This window comes from Malurus melanocephalus, unplaced genomic scaffold (genome assembly GCF_030028575.1).
Source record: "Malurus melanocephalus ecotype Western Australia unplaced genomic scaffold, MMel_1.1 scaffold_238, whole genome shotgun sequence".
NCBI lineage: Eukaryota > Metazoa > Chordata > Aves > Passeriformes > Maluridae > Malurus > Malurus melanocephalus.
The window spans coordinates 724108-745500 of NW_026623470.1; the positions used below are offsets into that span (position 1 = coordinate 724108).

Below are 21393 nucleotides of genomic sequence, written 5' to 3' on the forward strand. Positions count from 1 at the left end.
ACAAACTGCTGCAGCTTACTGATGAGACTCTTAGAATCCGTGTATGACTACTAAAGTACTTGCTAATGCCGACAGAAATTCCTGCCAGACCTACTCAAATCCTAGGACTGCTATTTCTCACTAGATTTACTTCTCTTGTCATATACAAATCTCTTTATCAAGGAGTGGGAATGAAAGGGAGGAGAATATTACTCTACAAGTGAAGCTGAGTCACTGGAAAGGATGGAAGTTCTCTTTTTAAACCTTTCTTAATAGGGACTAATATGTGAAATGTCTTGTGGAGACACTGGTAAGCTACATAATCCTTGCAAACCCTAGGAAATGAAAGGAGGTGGAATAGTATTTATTAAATAAACAGATAATACAGGATTTCACATTAGAATCTACTACTGTAGCATCTAAGTATACATAAGGTGCTAAGTGCCTTTCCTTTAGATGAACTAATTGGCAGGTGGACAGGAAAGGTTCTGGATCAGTGGTTTAATGAGATGCAGAATTTTTAAACAGTTTACTGTAAGTTTACTTACGGAGTATTTATTACGAGGCGATCCCACTGTCCTTTAATATCATCTTCAGTTGGCTGCTCAGTTATGTACAGTCCATCAAATTCCAGCTTTCTGGCTACCTCCTTTTCCCTCTTGAATACAACCAGAGGGACCTGTGAAAATGACAGTGGACATCTTTATCATGGTTTATGTACTTTTGGTTYCTATAGTACTCTTTATAATACAATAAATGTAAGACCAAAGATCACACAGAATCTCCCACAAGCACCCCAATGGCTACACAAACACTGTGCAGCAATAACCAGAAGGAAAATAGCCAAGGCAATGACCTGTACTGTTTACCACAAATCCAAAACACACACACACTGCTGTGAAAAAGGTTAACTTCATTTCTACTGGAATACGTGAGGAAAATACCCACATATTGAGCAGTGAGAATTTGCAAACAACTAGGTTCAAATAGGTATTCCAGTATTAGCACCAAGGGTCACTTTGGGACATAGCCAATGCAAATAATAGATTAGTAGTAAGATTAAAACCTTGCCTTTAGGCAATAGTATCCAATCACACAGACAAAGGAGATGACAGTATGAATAACTGCCAGTGCTCTGAGGGCAGGTGCCATGTAGCCAGTACTTTCTTCTAAAACAAAAAACACCATGCCCTCCTCTTCTTCCTCTTCAGCAAAAGAGTTCCAGAGATTAGAGTCTTCCTCTACTTCATCAAGGGGCTCTTCTGTCACCTGAGAAAAATTCAAGCACATTGAAAACACACAATAAACTTAAAAACTTTTCCTTTACTCTAATGACAAATGATGTTTGCAAACCCTGCTCATTAAAGATGTCCTTCATTTGCACAACAAAAGTCTCCACATCACGTGATTTCACTGCAAAGAAAATCCGGAAAAAGCAAATACAGGCAGTTTACAAATCTCTAACAATGCCATAGCAAAACTAAAACAAAGAACAGAAAACTATGCAGAAACAATTTCTTGAAAAAAAACAGGCCTATCTATTATTAGTATTATCTATTATGACTGAATTCGAGGGGTTTTTTTTGTAAAATACATTGTTCCTTATAACTAGACTCTAGAAAAAAATGAAGTTTCATGTTATCAACTTGCATATTTTTCATAAATTTTTATTTTATTACTCAGTTTTAACCTTACAGATTATATACAGTATTTCATCAGCTGACATACTGCCCTAAATTCTTCCAGTGACTTTTAAAACCTGGCCTTTAAAATAAAATCCCTAGTGGCCCTTTTTTGACAGCTTTATCTGAAAGCTAAAATCCTGTCCAGTCCTGTGTGACTCCCACTGACCCTTCCCTTCTTATGACAGATGGACTTGTACTGATAGAAACAAACTTTTTTCCTTTCTCTGCAACAGAACAGACCTGTCACACACCAGACTCAACAAAAAGCAGAAGAGAAAGGGGAGAAAAAGAGACTGGCACAGACAAAAGCAGAATTCTACATGAATATTTGAAGTCCATCTTCTTTATGGGAAAGAAAGAAAGGAAGAGGCAAGACGGAAGCCCTAAGCAGCCATGACGGTCTTTCTTCTGGAATGTGCATGTACATTCTCCCCAGTTTCCAATAACTTTTTCCACCTTTACCTGCCCTGCCTCTGAGACTGAAATTCTTTTACATGAGTTGCATTTCAAGGTATTTTTGATCAGAACTCTGTTACTTCTGGACTGAATGTTCAGCCAGCTGCTTTTGTGGTTGAAATTTTTGGTTGTACCAACAGAACTAGAATACGTAAGATTAAAAAACACAAGATTCATCAGCTTACTGAAACTTTCTATAGCTAGGAGGGGAAAAGCAAAAGGGACAGATTTTAGGATATAGATAAATCAGAACTCTTCTTTCAGACTTCATGTTTGTATGGAAAGGAAAAAAAGTGAGGCTCTTATGGATGGGAGTACTCCTTATTGAATTCTAATCTGTTTCATGGATAAAAGCTGTGAAGATTCATGACAAAAATTAGTGGAGGCTGCTGAAGGTGTTCTGCTCTGTATCATCTGCTGTTATATCCCAGAATGTGAAACAACCTTAGGTGAACCTGTAAGATTGGGTTTAAAATGTGAACAAACAGCTTTCTTCATCAGTGTGCTAGATAAAGAGAACTGTAACCTACTATAAAAAAAAAATAAAAAGAAGTAACTGAGAATAACCAGATGAACTGAAATCTCTTAATATCTTGAGAATAAAGAAAAATAATTCAACAGTTTTGACATTTGACTTATTTTAGTCAATTTTAATTTTCCCAGAATAAGATTAACATTCCAAACAATAACAGATTTACGTGAATAAATTAAAAAGTACCTATAAACTCAGCTATAAAGGAGAAATTAAATGAATCTCTTTTCATTCAGCCTGAATAAAATAAAAACAGAATAGTCATAAACATTAAAATATTGTATCCTCTGGTACTAACAAAAATAGTTAAAGAACTGTGCATAACCTTACCTTGTAAAATAGAAGAATAAAATTGATGGCAAATGCAACAAATAGTGCAAGAAATCTTAAGTTATAAAAATTTCTTGCCAAGTAGTGCTGAAAGTAAAAAAAAAAAAAAAAGTAATTAAAGGTAGCCTGTGGGTAATGTCAAATTAAGAAAAGTAGAGAGCAAGATTTTCAAAACAGTAAATACATTATTGTGTTGCCTTCATAGACTAATTATAAAAAGCAAGAGCATTTCTTGGTAGCCTATTCTCCCACTTCATGATAAATGGAATTAAAAATAATGGACTTAAAATTTTAAGTCAGAGAAGACTGAAATAGAAAGGAGTGTGGGAAGAAATGTTAGAATACTGGAAAAAAAACTACTTGAGACTTTACAGAGAATTCAACATTTCATCATTTTAAGATCAAAGAAAAATAGAAGGTAGGGTTAAAGATTCTTGAAGTTAGATAATGGCAAATAGGGAGTTCCTAACAAGGAGGTCAAGAGGCTAATCTGTCCTGTTGGAAATTACACACAGAAACACTTAATTATACTACAAAGTATTATAAAATCACAAGAGAGAGACTATAGCCAATGCTCTGAAAACTCATGCCAGTATTCCCTTAATGATGACATTTCTCCTTTAAATATCAAAAATGGGCTCTATAAATGAAAATTCAATGACTAAAGAATTTAAGACAGACTTACAAGCATCTTTGTTTGATAAATTTCCAAAGCTTTGAAGAAGTTAGCCATAACAGCCTCTGGCTTTTCAATTTTTTGTCCGTGCCTTCTCTTCTTTTTCTTCATTTTCCCTTCTTCTAACTGCTCGGATTGTACTTCCTTTGCTTTATCTTGTTTCTCACCATCTTCCATGCTAGAAGAAATGTTAACTAAACAAAAATACCTAGCCAAACTGCACTATTGTAAATGCATTCATTTCAAAATAATTTGAATTCATGAAGTTTGGCTTCAAAAGTTTTGGCTCCTTAAAAGTAGGATGCTGCTAAAGCAAGATAAATATTTTAAATATTGTTTAGGCAGTCATATATAGGATGACTGGACAAAAGAATGTATCTGCTGTCAAGTTCACAATATAATAAAAGCAATCAATAAAAATGGTTGGGTTAGTTAAATCTTGTATTTTAATGATCCAATACTGTTGCATGAAAATTTTCGTGGGTTGTAGGAAAGCAGAAAGCAGTAACGATAAGTTGCAGAGTTTTTTTGTAGGACTTGTGATCATTTTTAAAGGTAGTTATGGGAATTTCTATGGGAATTTAGAGAAAGATGGTGACCACAGGTCTATATATGCATAACTGTCAAGGGCCACAAAAATGAGATTGCCATTGTGTTGCCTACTGAGATGGTCTGCCATCTTTTAATATATTTGCTAAATATGGTATATACCTCTTAGTATATTTTCAAAATATTGATGAGACAAAGTCTACATAAAGTTCTTTGCATACCAAGCATTGCTTGCATTCTTTCTGGCCAAATTATTTAGCATTAAGAAGTACCAAGGAGTAATGTAGGAATTTGGTAAAACTGACTTACTCAGCCTTCTCAGCTTCTGCTTTTCTTTGTGTTCCAGCTTCTTTTGCAATTTCAGATATCTGCAAAAAACATTATAACTGTCAAAATGGATCCATTCAAATAAAATTTGGCTAAGTTTACTGTCTCCTAAGAAACAAATAAAATAATAATATTTTTATAGCACTTTGCACTTTTAAAGTGTTAGATTTTTAAAAATAGAGAGCTCAGGCTATATTTTAACGGTGAAAGTGTCCGAATTTTTTCTGGGGGCCTTTTTCATTATCGGGTATTGATAATACCCTAGCTAGTCCTGTTGACTGAACAACTTAATTATACACGGTGATCAGGCAAATTATGTGACCAGCTGAGGGTGAAGGTTACTACATCCAGATCATATCCTGATACACACARAGAATCAGTGGAGTTACTGATTATGTGCAAAATGAGCATCAGAAACAAAATATTAATGTTATCATCAAAAATCTGAAAAGTATCTGTGAAACATTCAGATATTACAAAACCCAATTTCTTGGCCATAATCAAGTAATGCAACTGAAAACAGACAAATACTTAAACAACTTCTACTTAGACAACGTTTACTTCAAGCTGATGGTTCATTAAACATTTACTGGCACACCACACAACCCTGCTAAGTGGTTTACAACATTCCCTTGAGATAAGGAAAAACCCATGTACAATTTTACAGATGGATAACTTCAGCAAAGAAGTTGGGGCCTGGATGTCAAACACCTTCAGGCTTGCTGTTACAAGATCAAAGTCAACTCATTTCAAATGCAGTTTGAGTATCTAAGCTTCAAGGGAAATCCAAGAGGTGCAGGCCCTGACATCCTAGGCAAAGAAATCTTAAATGCTGAAAATTGTTTCCATTCCCTTTTGCAAAAATCTATCTTAAGATGCATTACATCTTAATCATCTTCTGTATTCTCTTGAAGTGCTTTGATAGCAATTGTCTATTGGTCCTACATTTCTGGTTAATACATATATACAGTTATCTAAACATTCCCCCACTGCCCATCTGGATGCCTGTCTCTCACAAGCACATGGGAAAAGGATATATGAGAAAATTTATTAAGTTGAACTTGCCTTGCATATCTCTCATGTTATCTGTGAAACCCCACCTAGTAAATGATGCGTGTGTAACTCACAGTGTCCCCTAAGATCTCAGGGTAATTGAGGGTAATTGAGAGATACTTCGATGATGCCTGGATCTTGTAAGGGGTAGTGTGGTAGAAGAATGAATAAATCCCTCACTCATATGCTCTCAGTGTTCTCTTTTCCAGACTGAAGAGCCTTAATTCTACTTAATTCCATACACGAGCTTTGTTCCATATCGAGTTTTAACAGCTCATTGATCTTCACTGAACCTTTCCCAGTTTTACCATATTCTTTTTGAAATAAGAGAACCTGGTCTTCAACACAGATATAATAATGTTCATGGAACATAATAATATGGAGTTTTCTCGCTCTCTACCTTTCTCAACAATTCAAAATTTCAGTTTGCTTAACTGACATTATCACGGAACTGATATTGTTGTATAACTCAATTATATTCCCAAGATTTCATACTCAAACAGTAAAAATGAGATCAAAAGGCAGCTTTTTACAGATAAAATTATAACTTTTTCTCCTGTATTCATCACTTCACTGACATTTATCTGCTATTTTAAGGCAACTTCGCAGTTAGGTCTTGATCTTACTGCTACCAATAATTAGATTTATCAGCAAAGCTCACTACTACTTTTCTTATTTGTGAACCCACACAACTCAGCACAGATTCCTGTAGAACTTCACAGCAAAAATGAAGTCCTAACAGGATTCATCATACACAATTCCATAGGTTATTTTGCAGTTTCTCTGGCTATACAGTAAATGTCATTCACATTAGCAATACACTTTTTCAGTATATAGACCTGAATTTCCATTTCTATCCATTTGTGTAGGTTTTATCACTGCAGATGCCTAAGAAAGAYATAGTGACTTCCTGAAGGGAATTTTTGATTTTTACATTGCTGTTTGTTCTCTAAGCTCAATTAATCATTACATCCAGTCCTCTAACTGGATTATGTGACCCATTTATATACACAATGTGAAGTGAATGACAATTCACAGATACAGATATTAATGCAAACTTTGCTTTGCTAAGTTTCACTAGATAACATATTAAAGGTAAAAGCCGGATAAATTGCATAACTGACTCCACATTAATGACTCAAAGTATCTGCAAAAATTACTGAGCATTTTTATAAACAGTATCAAACACATCTGTGAGAAATGTATAAGTCAAAGCAAAGGATATTGTAAAGTGATTGTTCAGATCTGAATTAAAATATTTACTTCAACTGTTGTTGAAAAAAAATCTAAAGTATTTATTGATATCTGCTAAGATTCATGAGTTAAAATAGTATTTTTAAATACCAACCACATTACATTTATGCTAAATGAGGCAGGATTTTAATAGACTGTATTTTTTAAGTACACACAAAAAAATAATTTCATAAATAAACAGACAAGAAAAAGAAATGCAAAAATGTAGTTCAATCTAGGCAAGAACCAAAATTTGCAGAAAAATATATATATTAAGAGAAAATAATGAACTAAGAGTTGCACAGTTTAGACTTATCTTGAAAATATCTGGAAAGTATATCATAAAAGAAGTGGATTAATGATCATAGAAAAGGTATTTTTGAATAATAAGTAGAAACAGACCTGAACTGTAAAGTGAAACATAATGCCTTCCAAATATGGTAAGTAAATTTTGTTTCTGACATTTACGTCCATCCATTTTTAAAGAGAAAAATATTCTCTAGTGCAGCTGAGTGGAACAAAATATATTGCTCATAAACCAGAATAAAAGTTAAGAATGATTATATGATAAACATTAAACTAACAGTAAATTCAGCCAATTTKTTTTGCAAATAATAGGAAAAAGGGAATACTGTATTGCATGTGGTCAGCAAAGGATGTAGAAGAAAGATGATCATGATAAGGCATTATTATGGAGAAAATAAGTTGTAGAAGTACTTGAAGTATATTGTGAAAAAATGGGGTATGGAGAATGAACAAGACCATGAATAATTTAAAGCAAAAACTGTGCCTAGAAATTTACTAGCAGTTTATGTTTTGAATAAAGTCCTAATGAACAGTAACAACAATTTACTGCACTGAAATTGGACACTGGGCTGAGTTTTTCTGTGACAAACTTTCCTGTTGGTTTTTAAACAAGTAGAGATTATAAAGTATGTTTTCACTGATAATATTTAATAACAAGTTAAATAGCAAGTAAATCTGTTATTAACATTCATCAGATTATCATTATTATTGCTATTATTATTAATTACTATTATCTGAAAAGAAATACAAAATCTCTTTAATTTACCTGTAATCTTTTTTTCTTATGAACTGTGTTTTCCAGAGATGGCTGGATCTCAGTACCAAGGATTTCTGCAATATCTCCAAGTCCAGCATCATGTCCATGTTTTGATCCCTCTTTCTTTGTAGGAATGCCAAAAAGGTCTGCGATTATGTCAGTTTCTCCCTTGTCACTCTTCATAAACTCCCCAAGTTCAGCTCTTATGCCATGCTCAGCACCTTCAACTTTTTCTGCTTCCATAACATCATCATGGATTCCAAATTGTGTTGGATCAGGCATATCCCCTAATATTTTAGTAACTTTTATGTTTTTGGCTCCTTCAACCAGGCCACCCCCAAATACAGTGCTCCACAGAATCTGGAATATTCCCCACACTATAGAAAAGAATAGTTGGAATGTCCCTACAAATAGGATCCAAAAAAAGGAGAAAAACACTTTCACCATCTCTTTCACTGTCATCTTTTTAACTTTCCTATATTGTTTCCTTAGGTTCTTCACAGTGACCATTTTAAAAAAGTTGGCCACATTCTTCTTCACTGCAACACAGGCCACTGCAAAAGCTGAAGCAGGTTCCAGGGACTTTTCTTCTTCCTCATCATCTCCAATATCCACTACATAAGCAGGCTCTGCCTCTTCCTCCTCCTCGGGCCTCTCAGATGAATCTGTTTCAGAGATCTGTGATGCTAACTGCATTTCAAAGATTGTGTCTTCACAGAAATTCACAAAGAGTTCCATTTTTTCTTGCTCACCACCCTCATTTACAACATCAAATATGAACTGYCTTTTAGATTCCTTCACCTGTGGCTTCTCCCACTGCATTCTACTGGATTCACTGATTTCAAAGTACACTCTTTCTATTTTCTTGGCCCCTCCCATGATTTCAATACGGCCAAGGTATGGTTCAAAGTAATTAAGAACACTTTCTGCAGGCTCAAGTAAGCTCTGAAGGCGTGGATCATTGGGCATGTGCTCTGAAAGGTTTGTTAACAAAACTACGACATTAAATCCAATATCTTTGGCTGGTTCATGGAATCTTTCCACAAAGTCAACATAATTAAACATATCATTTTCATCAGCTTCTGTACAGGACAGCAGGAATTCAATCTCTGACTGTATGTATTGTTTTTGAGCCTCCATTGATTTCTGAAATTCCTTCTTGGAAATTATTCCTTTACCATCTGGATCATACTCTTTGAAAGCATCTGAATTAGTCAGATCTTTTAACTTCAGRAACATGTCAAAGAACTTCAGAATCATTTCTACATTGCTGGATGACTCCACGAGTGTGTCCACCATTTGTTTTCCAATAGTTCCATTCACAACATTACCTAAGAGGTGTGTAATAACAGGAAGTTATTTGACAGCTACATTTTAAATAAAGACATTACATATTTGTGCTGMAAACAGAACAAAAATGTTCTTAAATCTTAGTATTTTTTCTTCCAACATGTTTTTCTCTCTCTATTTCAGGACTATGTATATTACAGAATAATTCTTAAATAAATACAAAGTATGTCTTTCCCCCCCCCCAAAAAAATATATAAAGGCAATTAAAAATCAGTTTAGAAAGATTAACTTAGTAAGTGTGCTTTATACTAGGAAGGTGAGATAATCATATTTGACCATAAAGAAAAACAGGTCCAACCTTCAAGCAGTGACAAGAGCATTACTACCATATCCTTTAGCAGATCTAGAAGTTCCTTAAGCAATTCAATCTGAGCAGAGTCCTGTAAAAAAAAAAAAAGTACTGTAAGATTGTCTTTATCTGGAAAACTAAATAAATTCAGAGCACAATGGTATTAAAGACGATCAGCTAAATTTCGTTCACATTATTTAGCAACATTTGTCATTTTATTATGATTACTATCAGAAGTCTAATACAATATGTAACTTACTACAGCAGAGGTATTAATATCATAAAATTTAACTTCAATAAAGCATTAAGGAGTACCAAAGTGCAGCTAAGGTACAGCAGATRCAAAAAAAACTTGGTTGCTATACACATCTGAAAGTATCTGTCTCAGAAAGAATCCATCCTTTTTCACTTCACTGGCAGTATTTAATGTCATAATGCCTTACCACTGCAAAGAGAAGTAGAACTGTTTCATTTAATTACAGAACACAATAAGTCTAAAGTGTATTTGTGTTTGATATTAAGGCCCTAAATACTATTCTCAACTATAGAGTTGCAAGAAACCTAAGTCAAAGGATAGCAGAGACACTGAAAAAGGAAGGAAACTATTTTCCGCACTCCGCATTCAGTGCAGAACTTGAGTGTGTGAATCTATTAAGGAGAAGTCACAAAAGAACWCAGAATCCTGACACTGTGAAATGGGATGGGACTGAACTGTTCTCTGTACAGTGAAAGGCACACTGCCTCTGCCCTTCTGCTCAGTGTCTGATTATTTAACTGGGTARGTTGACCAAACATCACACTTCCTCCCTCTTTGAATGTTAGTTTTTCTCTTGGCCTGTTTATCTTTAGCACGGGAGCCGTGCTTTCAGTAGTGACAGATCAGCGGGTTTTGCCAACAGGGAGGAAGGGACCAAAGTGCCACATTCATTGTCAGAAAGGCACAACTGAGCTGTAAATATCAAGTTTGATTTTAGTGAAGATGAGTGCACAGTGGCAATGTTGAAAGGAGCGATATCAACGATATCCTGAGAGTCCTTCTTGGACCTGCACTTCAAAGCGTGCCCATTCACAGCCAGTGAGTATCAGCATTTAACGGCTTTGCAACTTCCCACATTCACTTGGCTAAGTTACAGACATATGCAAAGGAGGATTACTTAACTACAGAAAATACCTGGGAAAGTTTCATTTGCATATTGGCAAACACATGAAGAAAGCCAACAACTGCATCCCACAGCCTACTATGAGCCAGACTCTGCTGATTACCTATGCAAGGGCCCTAAAAAATTAAGAAAAACATATTTTTATGTAAAATAAACCAAAACAAATCAATAAAAAAGAAGTTTCAGACTGCCATGAAGATACATGAGAAGGTTTTCCAACACCTCTGGGTATCTAATGCATAAATACCAATTCATATCATGTTAAATACGTAATATGTTCATGTGTTTTAGTTTTCACTTTACACCGGTCCAGTGATTCCATGTAACTTTATCAAAACTTAAAAAAATAAACCCAAAGTATTTACAAATTTATKAAAGAATATAATCATGCTGTGAAATCATACAAGTTCTCTGTTAGTACCTTGGAAAAACATTCTATTTACCTGGATATATTCTGTAAGAGAATTGAATATTTGCTTGGTGACAGCCAAAGCTTTRGAAAAGTTACGCTGTCCTGATTCATCAATGACATCCTTTCCTGAATAGTACCAATAGAAGTCACTGATGGATTCCTAAGAAAAAAGCAAAGTTACATTTTCTAGTTTTGAAGTCTCAATACAGTATTTACTGCCTGCATTTGTATCACCAAAAGTTGAATCAGTAATTCAGATGAAATCTAGTGTATCTATGTCAATGTATTTCTAATTACAATAATATTTTGCACTCTCTTCAGAAGTGAATGATGAAATCAATTATCAAACATCTGCTTTCATACAGAATTCTAAATTGTCATCTGTTTTCAAAGGAAAAAAGATTAAATAAATCAAAATTCTTTATTCTAGTTATCCCTTAGGGAGAATTTTCACATTTGATTCCAGTAAGATTTGAATCTATAGAAGTGAAGGAAAGACAAATATGTTCCATTTTCCTCTGTTTTTTCCTCACCTGAAGACGCAAGAGATAGTCAACAGTACTAATGATAATATTCACTGTTGTGGTGTTGCCCATCTGAGTACGTAAGTAATTTTGAAAATCTGAAATAAGAATTGATTTGTGCTTGGTTAGTAAAWAAAGGAAAAAATTACAGCCTTATTTTTCTATTATCATGGAGAATTTCTTCTTTTTAAGTATCTTGTTGCAAACAGAGGCTTATGTGTTAGAAATCTAACTATTTTAGCTCTCAATTTAAATATAACTGAAGAATTGCTATTGAGACTWCTTGGAATAGGCTTTACTAGCACTATACTAAATACCAAAACCAAATTAAAAAATCAAATTGAATTCTGCAACTCAAATTGTTGTCATGCCAGTTTCCCCTCAGAAATCTAAATTAGAGGAAAACATTGGAACTGGTTCTAYTGCACTGTTTAGGGACAGATTCACCACACATTTTCTACAAAATTAATTCAGATCTCTTACCATTGTTATGCCCTTCACAGAGCAGTTGCAAAAATCTAAATAGATCTCTCGTAAATTCATCATGCTGCAAGACTTTTTCACCTTTAAAATATATAAATACAAGGATTATGTGAAACTGTTATGATTAATTATGCAGAACACATAATGTTACAGTAACCTTTTAAACTGGAATTTTAATTAAAAACCCAGTATTTAAAAGCATTAAAGCAATTTAAAAGAAACAGACTGATAATAATGAAAAGAAAAACTGAGACAGAAAAAGCAGAGCCAAAGTATTTAGCACTCCAATGCATCCATGGTTAAAAAAAACAACACTAATTTGAAAAAAAAAGGCAACAGGATATATATCTAATAAGTAAATTGTTAGTCATAACTAAAATCATGCCTTAAATATGAGTGACACTTCTTTAAAAAGCATCAAACTCTTTATTCAAGCTAAACACACAACCTGCTGCAGACCATAAAGCTAAACCTAAAGATATCTGAGAAAATGCAATGAGAGATTTCTCTCTGTATTTGCAACACACTTTCGCAACAATAGTATCAAAAACTGTAAACCCAAACATACCACGCTCACGAACGATGACTGTGGATCAAAGAAAAATAACAAGAATACAAGATAAGAATGTTGGAAGTTACAATATTTTCCTTAAAAATTATTGCTAAAGATATTGTAAAAAAGAAGCATATTTAGAACTCAGAGCCTAGAATTATTTACAATAAGTTTAACAACAGAAACCTCGAGCCACAGTAAATAACAGTTCTAGTTAAAGAAGGAGGCACAAATAATGTTTGAAGCACTACTGGAATCAATTTCATTCTACTTACGAGTTCCTTCTTCAGTAACCATTCCCAGGCCTTCTGCTTTATTCTGTCTCTCAAATGCATTCAAGTCGAGAACACTTATATTTGAGGAAAAAACAAACAGCACAAACAGGGAAAAGGACTGTAATATACAATAGAAAATAATTTCTTTCTATAAAATTTCTGGAGGCCTTCAACAGCTACTCTTGACCCACTATGACATGYATTGCCTTATATTTTATTTAATACTTATATTAAATAAAAGAGCTTTGGATGACACTAAGGGTCCAGTGTCCAATTCTGAACAGAAATGATTCTCAGGTCAGGTCTCACCACTTACCTAACTTCACTCCCGATAATGTCATTCATGGTTTCATGTACAAATGAGAAGTGGAAAAGGAGCCTGAAATATTACTCTCTATGTTGTCTTAAACCTTCCTCCAGAAGGACATGACTGCAGTTGTTTCTCACTCCCTCCCTTTTTCACTAARTTTTCACTATGACTTCTATTATATTGTTACTGAATGTAACAGTATATACATGATTATGTAATTCAGAAGACGTATGGAATTTCTGATTCCATATGCAGAAGAYAGAAATGCAGTTAGAGGTTCCATATCAGGGTCAAAAGACACTGTTACCTGAATTTTATTTTGTTAATTAATTTGGCATAGCTCAGCACGTGGAATAGCAAATCATGATTCTCCTCACCACCTAGTCAGAATACTTTTGTTCAAAGCATCCAAATATAATTCTATCATGATCTAATTTTAATTCAGTTAAATAGCAATGCAGTCATATATTCAGTCTAGAGACATCATTAAAAACAAAAMCATTTTTAAAGCATCATTTTAATTCTCTCATCATGTTCAAGTAATTTTATCAGTGCATCTTTTAATGAAGTCCTGAATGATACGTATACACAAYTGTAATAATATCACATCAGTGCTTGCTTGAGAAAGGCCCTGCTAAGATGTTCTACATAAATTAAAAAAATATCCTCTATTCATACAGCTGCTCCACTTCTCATTCCAAGTCTACTCCTTCAGAATCCTTCTGGTACTTCAAAAGGCTGAGAAAAGGAGGTTGTTTGCCATAAGAGTAGTCAGAAACACCAACAATGTTCTTTCTTCTGTATGGGAATCCTTTCCCTTAACTAATTTGAACTTTTGTTTCATCAAGGGAACGGACTAATCCAGTTTCACTGGTCACATGCCATCTCTAACAAACATGATACATATGCAGACAATTCAGAAGGGACAGAGATTATGCAACTCTATGCCAGAAATGTGCAGAAACAGAAAGCTTAGTGAAGCTCCACTGGCCTGTCTCTCCCTAAGAGATGGCTTTTCTCCATGCTTGGAAGCAATCAGAAAGACCCTCAAAGGATCTAGGATCAGTAAAGGAGCCATTACATTTTACTATTCTGCCTCTTCAAGCTAAGCTTKCAAAGGCATCTGAAAGTTTTGCTTTATTTTCTCCTTTGGAAGAMTACTCTAAAAGAGTAACAGACTATTCCTGTGAATCATAAATCTTTCCCCCAACTTTCCTACCACCTGTGACTCCTGTAATTTTAATCTAGAACATCTACTTGCATGGGCAATAAGCCACCAACATGAATAAAACAACCTGTAAGAATACAATCTATGGTTTTACCTGCAGGACTGCATCAAACCAGAGAGACTTTGAAAAAATCCAGCATCCTTCTTCTCCTTCAGGTAGTCTAGCATTTTCTAAATGTACATTTTTGAAGGAAAAAAATATATATACAATAAATAATAATCAATGGTTAATCATTAATTAAGCCTTATAAATAAAAAATAGTACAAATAAATAATTACAAATAAATAATAGTACCCTATAATTAGTAATATTAAAATTATATTAATTMAAAACTTCCTGACTTAATTCCTTAAAATACAAATCACTGCAAGCAACAACGTAATTGCTRTTTCACCAAAAATACACTGATATTTCTTCACTGTTTGGCTTAAAATTTAGTACACTAACATAAACAGCAGGTTTATGTTAACAACTACTAGAAGTAGTTAGAAAATCATTACCTGTTGAACTATGGTGTTTCCACCATTTAGAATAGCAATACCAAGCTTTAGTGTTTCAACAACCATGGGTCCTGTATGACCTGTCAAAACAATGGCACAGTCATTAAAACTTGCAATTATGAACCCTTCAGTCAGAAATGCAGACTGGAACTTTTACTTGGTGCAGTTGCAACTGACATKTATTTTGCCTCATTAAACCTCATGTAGAAGTTGTGTGTGGTATCTCCATCGTAGGTGTGATGATGTGAGACACCCAGGAGCTGCACATCACGTGTACTTTAAACAGAACATTACCTTTGCTTGCACTGATCATCTGCAGGACCATCTCAGCAGCTCCACGATCATGTAGGCGAGCTTGCTGATACAGAGTTCTCTGTTTTTCCATTTCTTTCTCCTGGGTTTGGGAACAAAAATAAGAACAGACTCCAGATTGGAATGGATCCAGGAAAAAGAGGAAGATGAGAAATCTGAACTTAGTGAAGACCATCTGCCTCCATAATCCATGGGTTATCTGACTCCAAAACTTCAGAACACCCCATCTTTCTTTTATATGAATAACCTACTAAACCAATTCCACACACACACACACAGTGTTATGTTATTATTGCATTTATTCTCGTGGACGTAATTTAAATACTACCACATTAGATGATGAGAAAGAAATGCTGCTTAACTCTCACCTCAAATGTTTTTTCTTTTTCTTCATCTCCCTCTTCTTCTTCCTGACAGCTCTTTTTATGTTAAAAACAGAAATCACAAGATCTTGYTTAATATGAAATATAATACCTGTTTCTGCTATAGTATTTCTACAAAAACAGACAAGTAATTTTTTTTTTTTCAAGCAATAACTGAAGGTATTAGGAAGATTCTAAAACCCTGTAGTTCTAAATATTTGTGCTCATCCACACTAAGAAGCTGATACTCCCTAACATATGAGTCTTTCAGGGTATTCATCCAACTACATGCACACCCTGTAACTGCAGGCAATTTATTCTTGTGCCATATCTCTACATGCATARTATTCTACAGAATCAAGCTCTCATCATGGGTCAGCTGTAATCAATATGTTGCAAAAACTGACTTTTTTTTTATAGACTTCAAATATTAATTCAAAAATAATTCCCCAAAAGAATAAAGGTAACTCGTTAAGACTTAATCATGTACAAAACAAAGTGCCAAGTGAAAGCAACAGGACTGCACCTATGGGATTTTATAGCATTTTTTTAAATGTAGGTAATTTCTCCTTATGTATATATATAACTCTGAACAGCATTTGCTTCATTAAAAATACAAAAATTATTAATATCAAGCAGTCCATGTAYGAAACAGAAAGAAAAGTTTTAAGAAACATCTAGAATTAATGGGAAGTACCTAAGTGCAGTGAGGGATGGAGCTTGAAATTGCATACTTACTTTTGCCATCATGGCAGAATAGGCAACATATAGAGGATCATGTTCTAGTTTGCTGTGAAGTGTAAAAAAACCATTTTAAATTATTTTATGATATAGTAAATAAAGGCATCATATGCCTACATTTTTATTAAAGGGTGTTTTATTAAAGTAGATGTACATCTGCTTAAAAAGCTATTACACTTGAAAATTTTATCATAAATGTATTCTCTTATCTAAATCCAAGTCTAAAATTTTAGTTAAACAATTTAGAGGTATATTTGTACATTCAACTTAGTCATGTTGGGTCATCACTGGTTGTTGAAGGTGCAGAAAAGTAATATAGAGATGTTAAAATAATAATTCTCAGATGGCAAGATTTTATTAGTTATACAGAAAAATTGTATGAAGCACTGGAGTAGTCATAAAAATGTAATTCTACTAAGTACTCATAAAAATCTAATTTTATCATTCTAATTAACAGTCTAAAGTAAAAAAAAAAAAAAAAACAAAAAACAAAAAACCTGGGATCAGGATTATGATAAAGATCAACAAAGCCTTTCCTGACATACTGAGTGAAATGTAATGAATACCAAAACCAAGAACACACATCTATTACCAGAAGAGACCAGGGGAGGCTCCTCTGATTAAACCAACAGTTCTTATAGACTGTGTTTCTGTGAGAAGTCATGGTCAATTATTTCTGCATTGGGCATTTACCAAGCTTTTAAAATGTCAAAACTAGTCAATATTTAACTCAATGTAAAGGTTATACTGAGTTTAAATACATGAAAACTCTAATGAAACTGAGAAAGAAAAAGGTATTCACCGCATACAGTAATGAACTACTCTTGTGTTAAATCACTTCAGTAATGTTACTAAAAATTCAGTAACGTGCTTTTCAACATTGCRCTTTTACCTTCTCTCAGTAAGAGCACTGCGACTAAAATAGAGGATAATCTGATGAAGTGGATCTGGATGGTTTTTCTCAGTCTCTTCTTCTTCCTCTTCATCTTTTTTTGGAGATGTCTGTCTCAGGATTTAGAATATGAAAGTTAAGCTTCATAAGTAAGAAAATCATAGAGTAATTAAGCTTAGGAAAATATTTCACTAATTTTATTCTGTCTAATTTGTATTAACTGCCTGTATTAATCTTATTCAGCAGTTTACAGCATAACCTGCAAYATTATGTGCCTGTATGACTCAGAAGAGGTTAGAGGATATGATTTTATTCATACTTTATGTAATTTTAGATGGTTCTCATTAGCAAGATGAGAATGGGAGAGGGAAAATCTTGGGGAAGCCTTATTCAACAGAAATTATGCATCTCCAGTTGACCAGAATTGAAAGGAAGATCTACCTCAATTATTTAGTAGTAGAATTACTGAAATCATTTTTAGTAACGTCATCAACACATCCTATTCAGACTAGTGTTTGCTACAATATTTTCATATATAATTTCTAAGTAACCTTGATTCAAGGAATGCTTGTTATTGTAAACTTCAAACATTTTTTGGCAGTTAAAAATATAACACAGAACTGGCCAAAGATCAGTATATTACCTTTACCTTACTTGAATTATCACCCCTCTGTAGTGTTTGTAGTTACTGTAGAATTATTTTAATTACAGTAATAACTGTAATTACAGAAGCTCAATTTAATTCTCTAGGAAATCTGAAAGAATTGCAGTCTCTGCTTTGATCAATGGCATCATTCTTGTCCAGAGCATGTGAAGAATGTCCCCACCCATGGCAGGGGGTTGGAACAAGATGATCTGTGTGGTCCTTCCAACCCAAACCATTCTATGGCTCTACAATATTGGGCATTGTGGGTCTTCAAAAAGCACAACATGACTGATTTTGTTAACACTTCCTGATCCAGCTGCATGTGATCCATAAAGCTATATACTAACTTTGATGGTGCTGAGATACTGTGGAGATAAACTCCTTGGAAGTATTTTAGACAAGCTAGCTACATAGASGGAAGAGAAAGAGCAGCAGGCATTCTGAATCAATATTCATTGACAAAATCCTGAAGTTTACCGATCACTTTTATCAAGTACAYGGATAAACTAAATTTTTGCTGAATATGGCAGCATGTATTTATTTCTCATTATGATGCATCAGAGAGAAAACCGCAAAATTAATTTGTATCAGAGCTGAAAATGTTAAAATTAAATATTATGCATTAAAAAAATATTTTAAAAGGGTAAAGGACCAATAGTGTCAAGCTTTAAAAATAACCCAGTAAATAACTTGTAGTAACATAGGAATTACCATAATGCCAAAAACAGTCTGACTATTCATCTAATGCATTTCTCTTCCCAAGAATGAGTATCACATAGCTTGTCTGAAGGCATAAATCACCTTAATGCACTTCAGTGCGCATCATAGGACAAATGTCTTTTTGACCACAGCAGAAAATGACCTTATGCTCAAAAGCACAAGGACTGATATTTTATAAGTTTATGCATATGCATACAGTACACAAAAATGAAATATAGTTTATAATAGATACACAGAATACACACTGAAGTGGGCACTGAAACATATGCCCAATTATGTCAGTACTTACAGCCAAATCCTGAACTAGTTTCTCCTCAAATGAATATTCCTCTGTTTCTATCCAAAAGTTCTGATAGCCATTGAGGAAGAGGTTAATAGAACGGTGCCTGGGGGGGTTGTGAAAGTGAGATCAAGAGGGGTAACGGAACAGAGTATAACAGCTCAGATGGTTAATGGTTAGTAAGGATACGTATTTGTACAATTCTGATCCTCTGATTGGTCAGTGAAACAAGATGTGAAACATAACTAACATTCAGTGACAAACCTGCAGGTACTTTTGAACATTCTTACTGTTTTAATACACATATGTATACATTACTTTTTATTTTGAAGGCTAAGAGAGCCCTAATATACATTATACATGAAACTGCAGGACTGATACCTTAATGCAAGCATGAGAACAACACACACTTGAATGACTGAGTGGGATTTACATGTACAAGGTGTAAATCTAAATTCCTAGATTTAGGGCATCAAGACAGCAGACATTGGCCATCAACACCAAAATAATTATCAAGTGCTTTCCAGCATATTATCTGCATACAATCATTGCCTTCTTCCACACAAAGAAGCCTAACCTCAGCTTCCATTCTTTCAGTTCCAAATCAGGGCAGTATTAGCATGTCCTCAAAGAAGTTGCACTAGAAATATACAAAACCTGCTCTATAAAAAGGCCAGTCTTAGAAAACTCTTATATATATTAATTGCTACTGTATACTGTTCATTAATGTAACTTTCCACAGAAAATACAGCTCAATGAAACTTAACATAATGGCCAAACAATTCTATCTTCACATTATTTTTGGGGAATGTTTTGAGGGGCTCTACATGAGGTTAGCAAGGCTGTTCTATGCAGCCTTTTCATTTAATTTTCTCCTGCGCTATAAAAAAAAAACCTAATAAAATGGGCTGCATATACACCATTTAATACCTTTTAAATACACTGTGCACATGAAACAGTATTTTAGAATAGAATAGCTATTGAGTCAACCTCTTAGTCTCACTTGCTRACACTGGTGCCATTTTATTATCAGATTTCAAAAACTGACCAATCAGAATCCCCTCTGAAAATTGTACAAATTCATGTTTTTATGATAATATCAAATCATGGCTGGGAAGGAAGAAGTGGGCGCATAAGCAAGAGGCTCTCCACAAGTTACATTACCGTTAACTTGAGTATAAGCCTGTCATACTGAGTTTTTTCATGTACTTTTTCCAGCCAAACACGTTGAAAGGTGCTCAGGAAGAAATTGCTAATTTTGTGTCTGAAGAAAAGCATATAGGTTTTCATTGAAGAAAGGCACAAGTTAAATTCAATAAAGTAGTCAGAAAGAATGTATTCGTAAACCGTGTTTGAAAAATTGCCATGTAAAACTTGKCTGTATCTATGTGCATATACAGATGACAGACAATGAGACAGCTTTTTTTTTCAAATTAATTTCCTTAAAACATCAAACATGAATAGACACATCTCAGAGAAAACATTTATCACATAAGACACTTTTTCAAAGCCATGTACATTCAATAAACACAGAACATGAGGAATTAGTACTTCCTAACTTAACTGATGTTTAATTCTTTGAAAAATAAAAATGTTTTAAAATGCAGCTATTTGGTTTGTATCTGCAGGCACTTTTCATCAAAGGGAGTTCTTGGAATATTTATGGTAGAAGTTACAGTAATTTTTCTGTGATTTACCAAACACATTCATATTAATAGACATGTCCCTTTCTGACATTTCTTACTGAAATACCTAAAAGCTGATAAGTATGAGTTTTGCAGAAAATTAAGTCAAGATCTGAGATTAAAATTAAACTATACTGAAAGCCACTTAAAACATATGGAAATTTTTCAGAAGAGTAAGCTTATTATTTACTGAAGATATTCATCTTCTCTAGGATAAATGAAAGGGTACTACCATAATGTTTGTTTACTGCCCTTTAAATTAATTGATTTTAGCATMAAAATTAGAACTAAAGCTCCCAATACAAAGATGCAACTAAAATGAGAAAATAGACAAGGTAGAGAGCTGCATTTTAAATTCTGGATCAAAGAGATTTGAAAAGCTCCTAGAACTAATAATACCCCACTTGAAATAATCTCCCTAGGGTTCAGACATGTCTTAGCAACACTGTCAATTTAGAYAATGGAGATTGTTAGAGGTGCATAATAGTGCGATAGCCTTATTTTCCTGCCAGAATCTTATGATTTATCTAGGAAAAAAAGTGTCTGTAAGACAATGAATTTTAAAACTTTAGTTTGCACCTATCAACTGTGCAATATACCCAGGAGTCCTTGCTCATGGCAGCAGGCCCATAAATGAAGTTTAAAGGTCCTTTCCAACCCAAATTATTCTACAACTTTAGGATTTTAAGTTCAAACTGTGTTTTAAATCTTGTCAGTTTTGAACTGCAGACAGCACAAAAAAWTGCCAAAAATAGTTCATTTTTAGCAACTCTGAATTTTAATAGCT

General features: G+C 34.0%; 1 protein-coding gene across 1 annotated transcript in view; it reads right to left on the bottom strand.

Moving 5' to 3' along the window:
• RYR3 (ryanodine receptor 3) overlaps positions 1 to 21393 on the bottom strand; it is a 155507-nt gene that overhangs the window by 11687 nt on the left and 122427 nt on the right. The window contains exons 77-96 of the mRNA XM_057375080.1: positions 20086 to 20185; positions 17276 to 17385; positions 16381 to 16432; positions 15649 to 15699; positions 15263 to 15362; positions 14969 to 15048; positions 14562 to 14638; positions 12930 to 13003; positions 12670 to 12687; positions 12102 to 12182; positions 11628 to 11716; positions 11126 to 11254; positions 10694 to 10798; positions 9532 to 9613; positions 7893 to 9214; positions 4517 to 4575; positions 3668 to 3836; positions 2983 to 3069; positions 1051 to 1248; positions 528 to 658 (exon numbers count right to left, since the gene is read on the bottom strand). Coding sequence (XP_057231063.1) covers positions 528 to 658; positions 1051 to 1248; positions 2983 to 3069; positions 3668 to 3836; positions 4517 to 4575; positions 7893 to 9214; positions 9532 to 9613; positions 10694 to 10798; positions 11126 to 11254; positions 11628 to 11716; positions 12102 to 12182; positions 12670 to 12687; positions 12930 to 13003; positions 14562 to 14638; positions 14969 to 15048; positions 15263 to 15362; positions 15649 to 15699; positions 16381 to 16432; positions 17276 to 17385; positions 20086 to 20185 — 3114 coding nt within the window. The remainder of the gene's footprint in view (positions 1 to 527; positions 659 to 1050; positions 1249 to 2982; positions 3070 to 3667; positions 3837 to 4516; positions 4576 to 7892; positions 9215 to 9531; positions 9614 to 10693; positions 10799 to 11125; positions 11255 to 11627; positions 11717 to 12101; positions 12183 to 12669; positions 12688 to 12929; positions 13004 to 14561; positions 14639 to 14968; positions 15049 to 15262; positions 15363 to 15648; positions 15700 to 16380; positions 16433 to 17275; positions 17386 to 20085; positions 20186 to 21393) is intronic.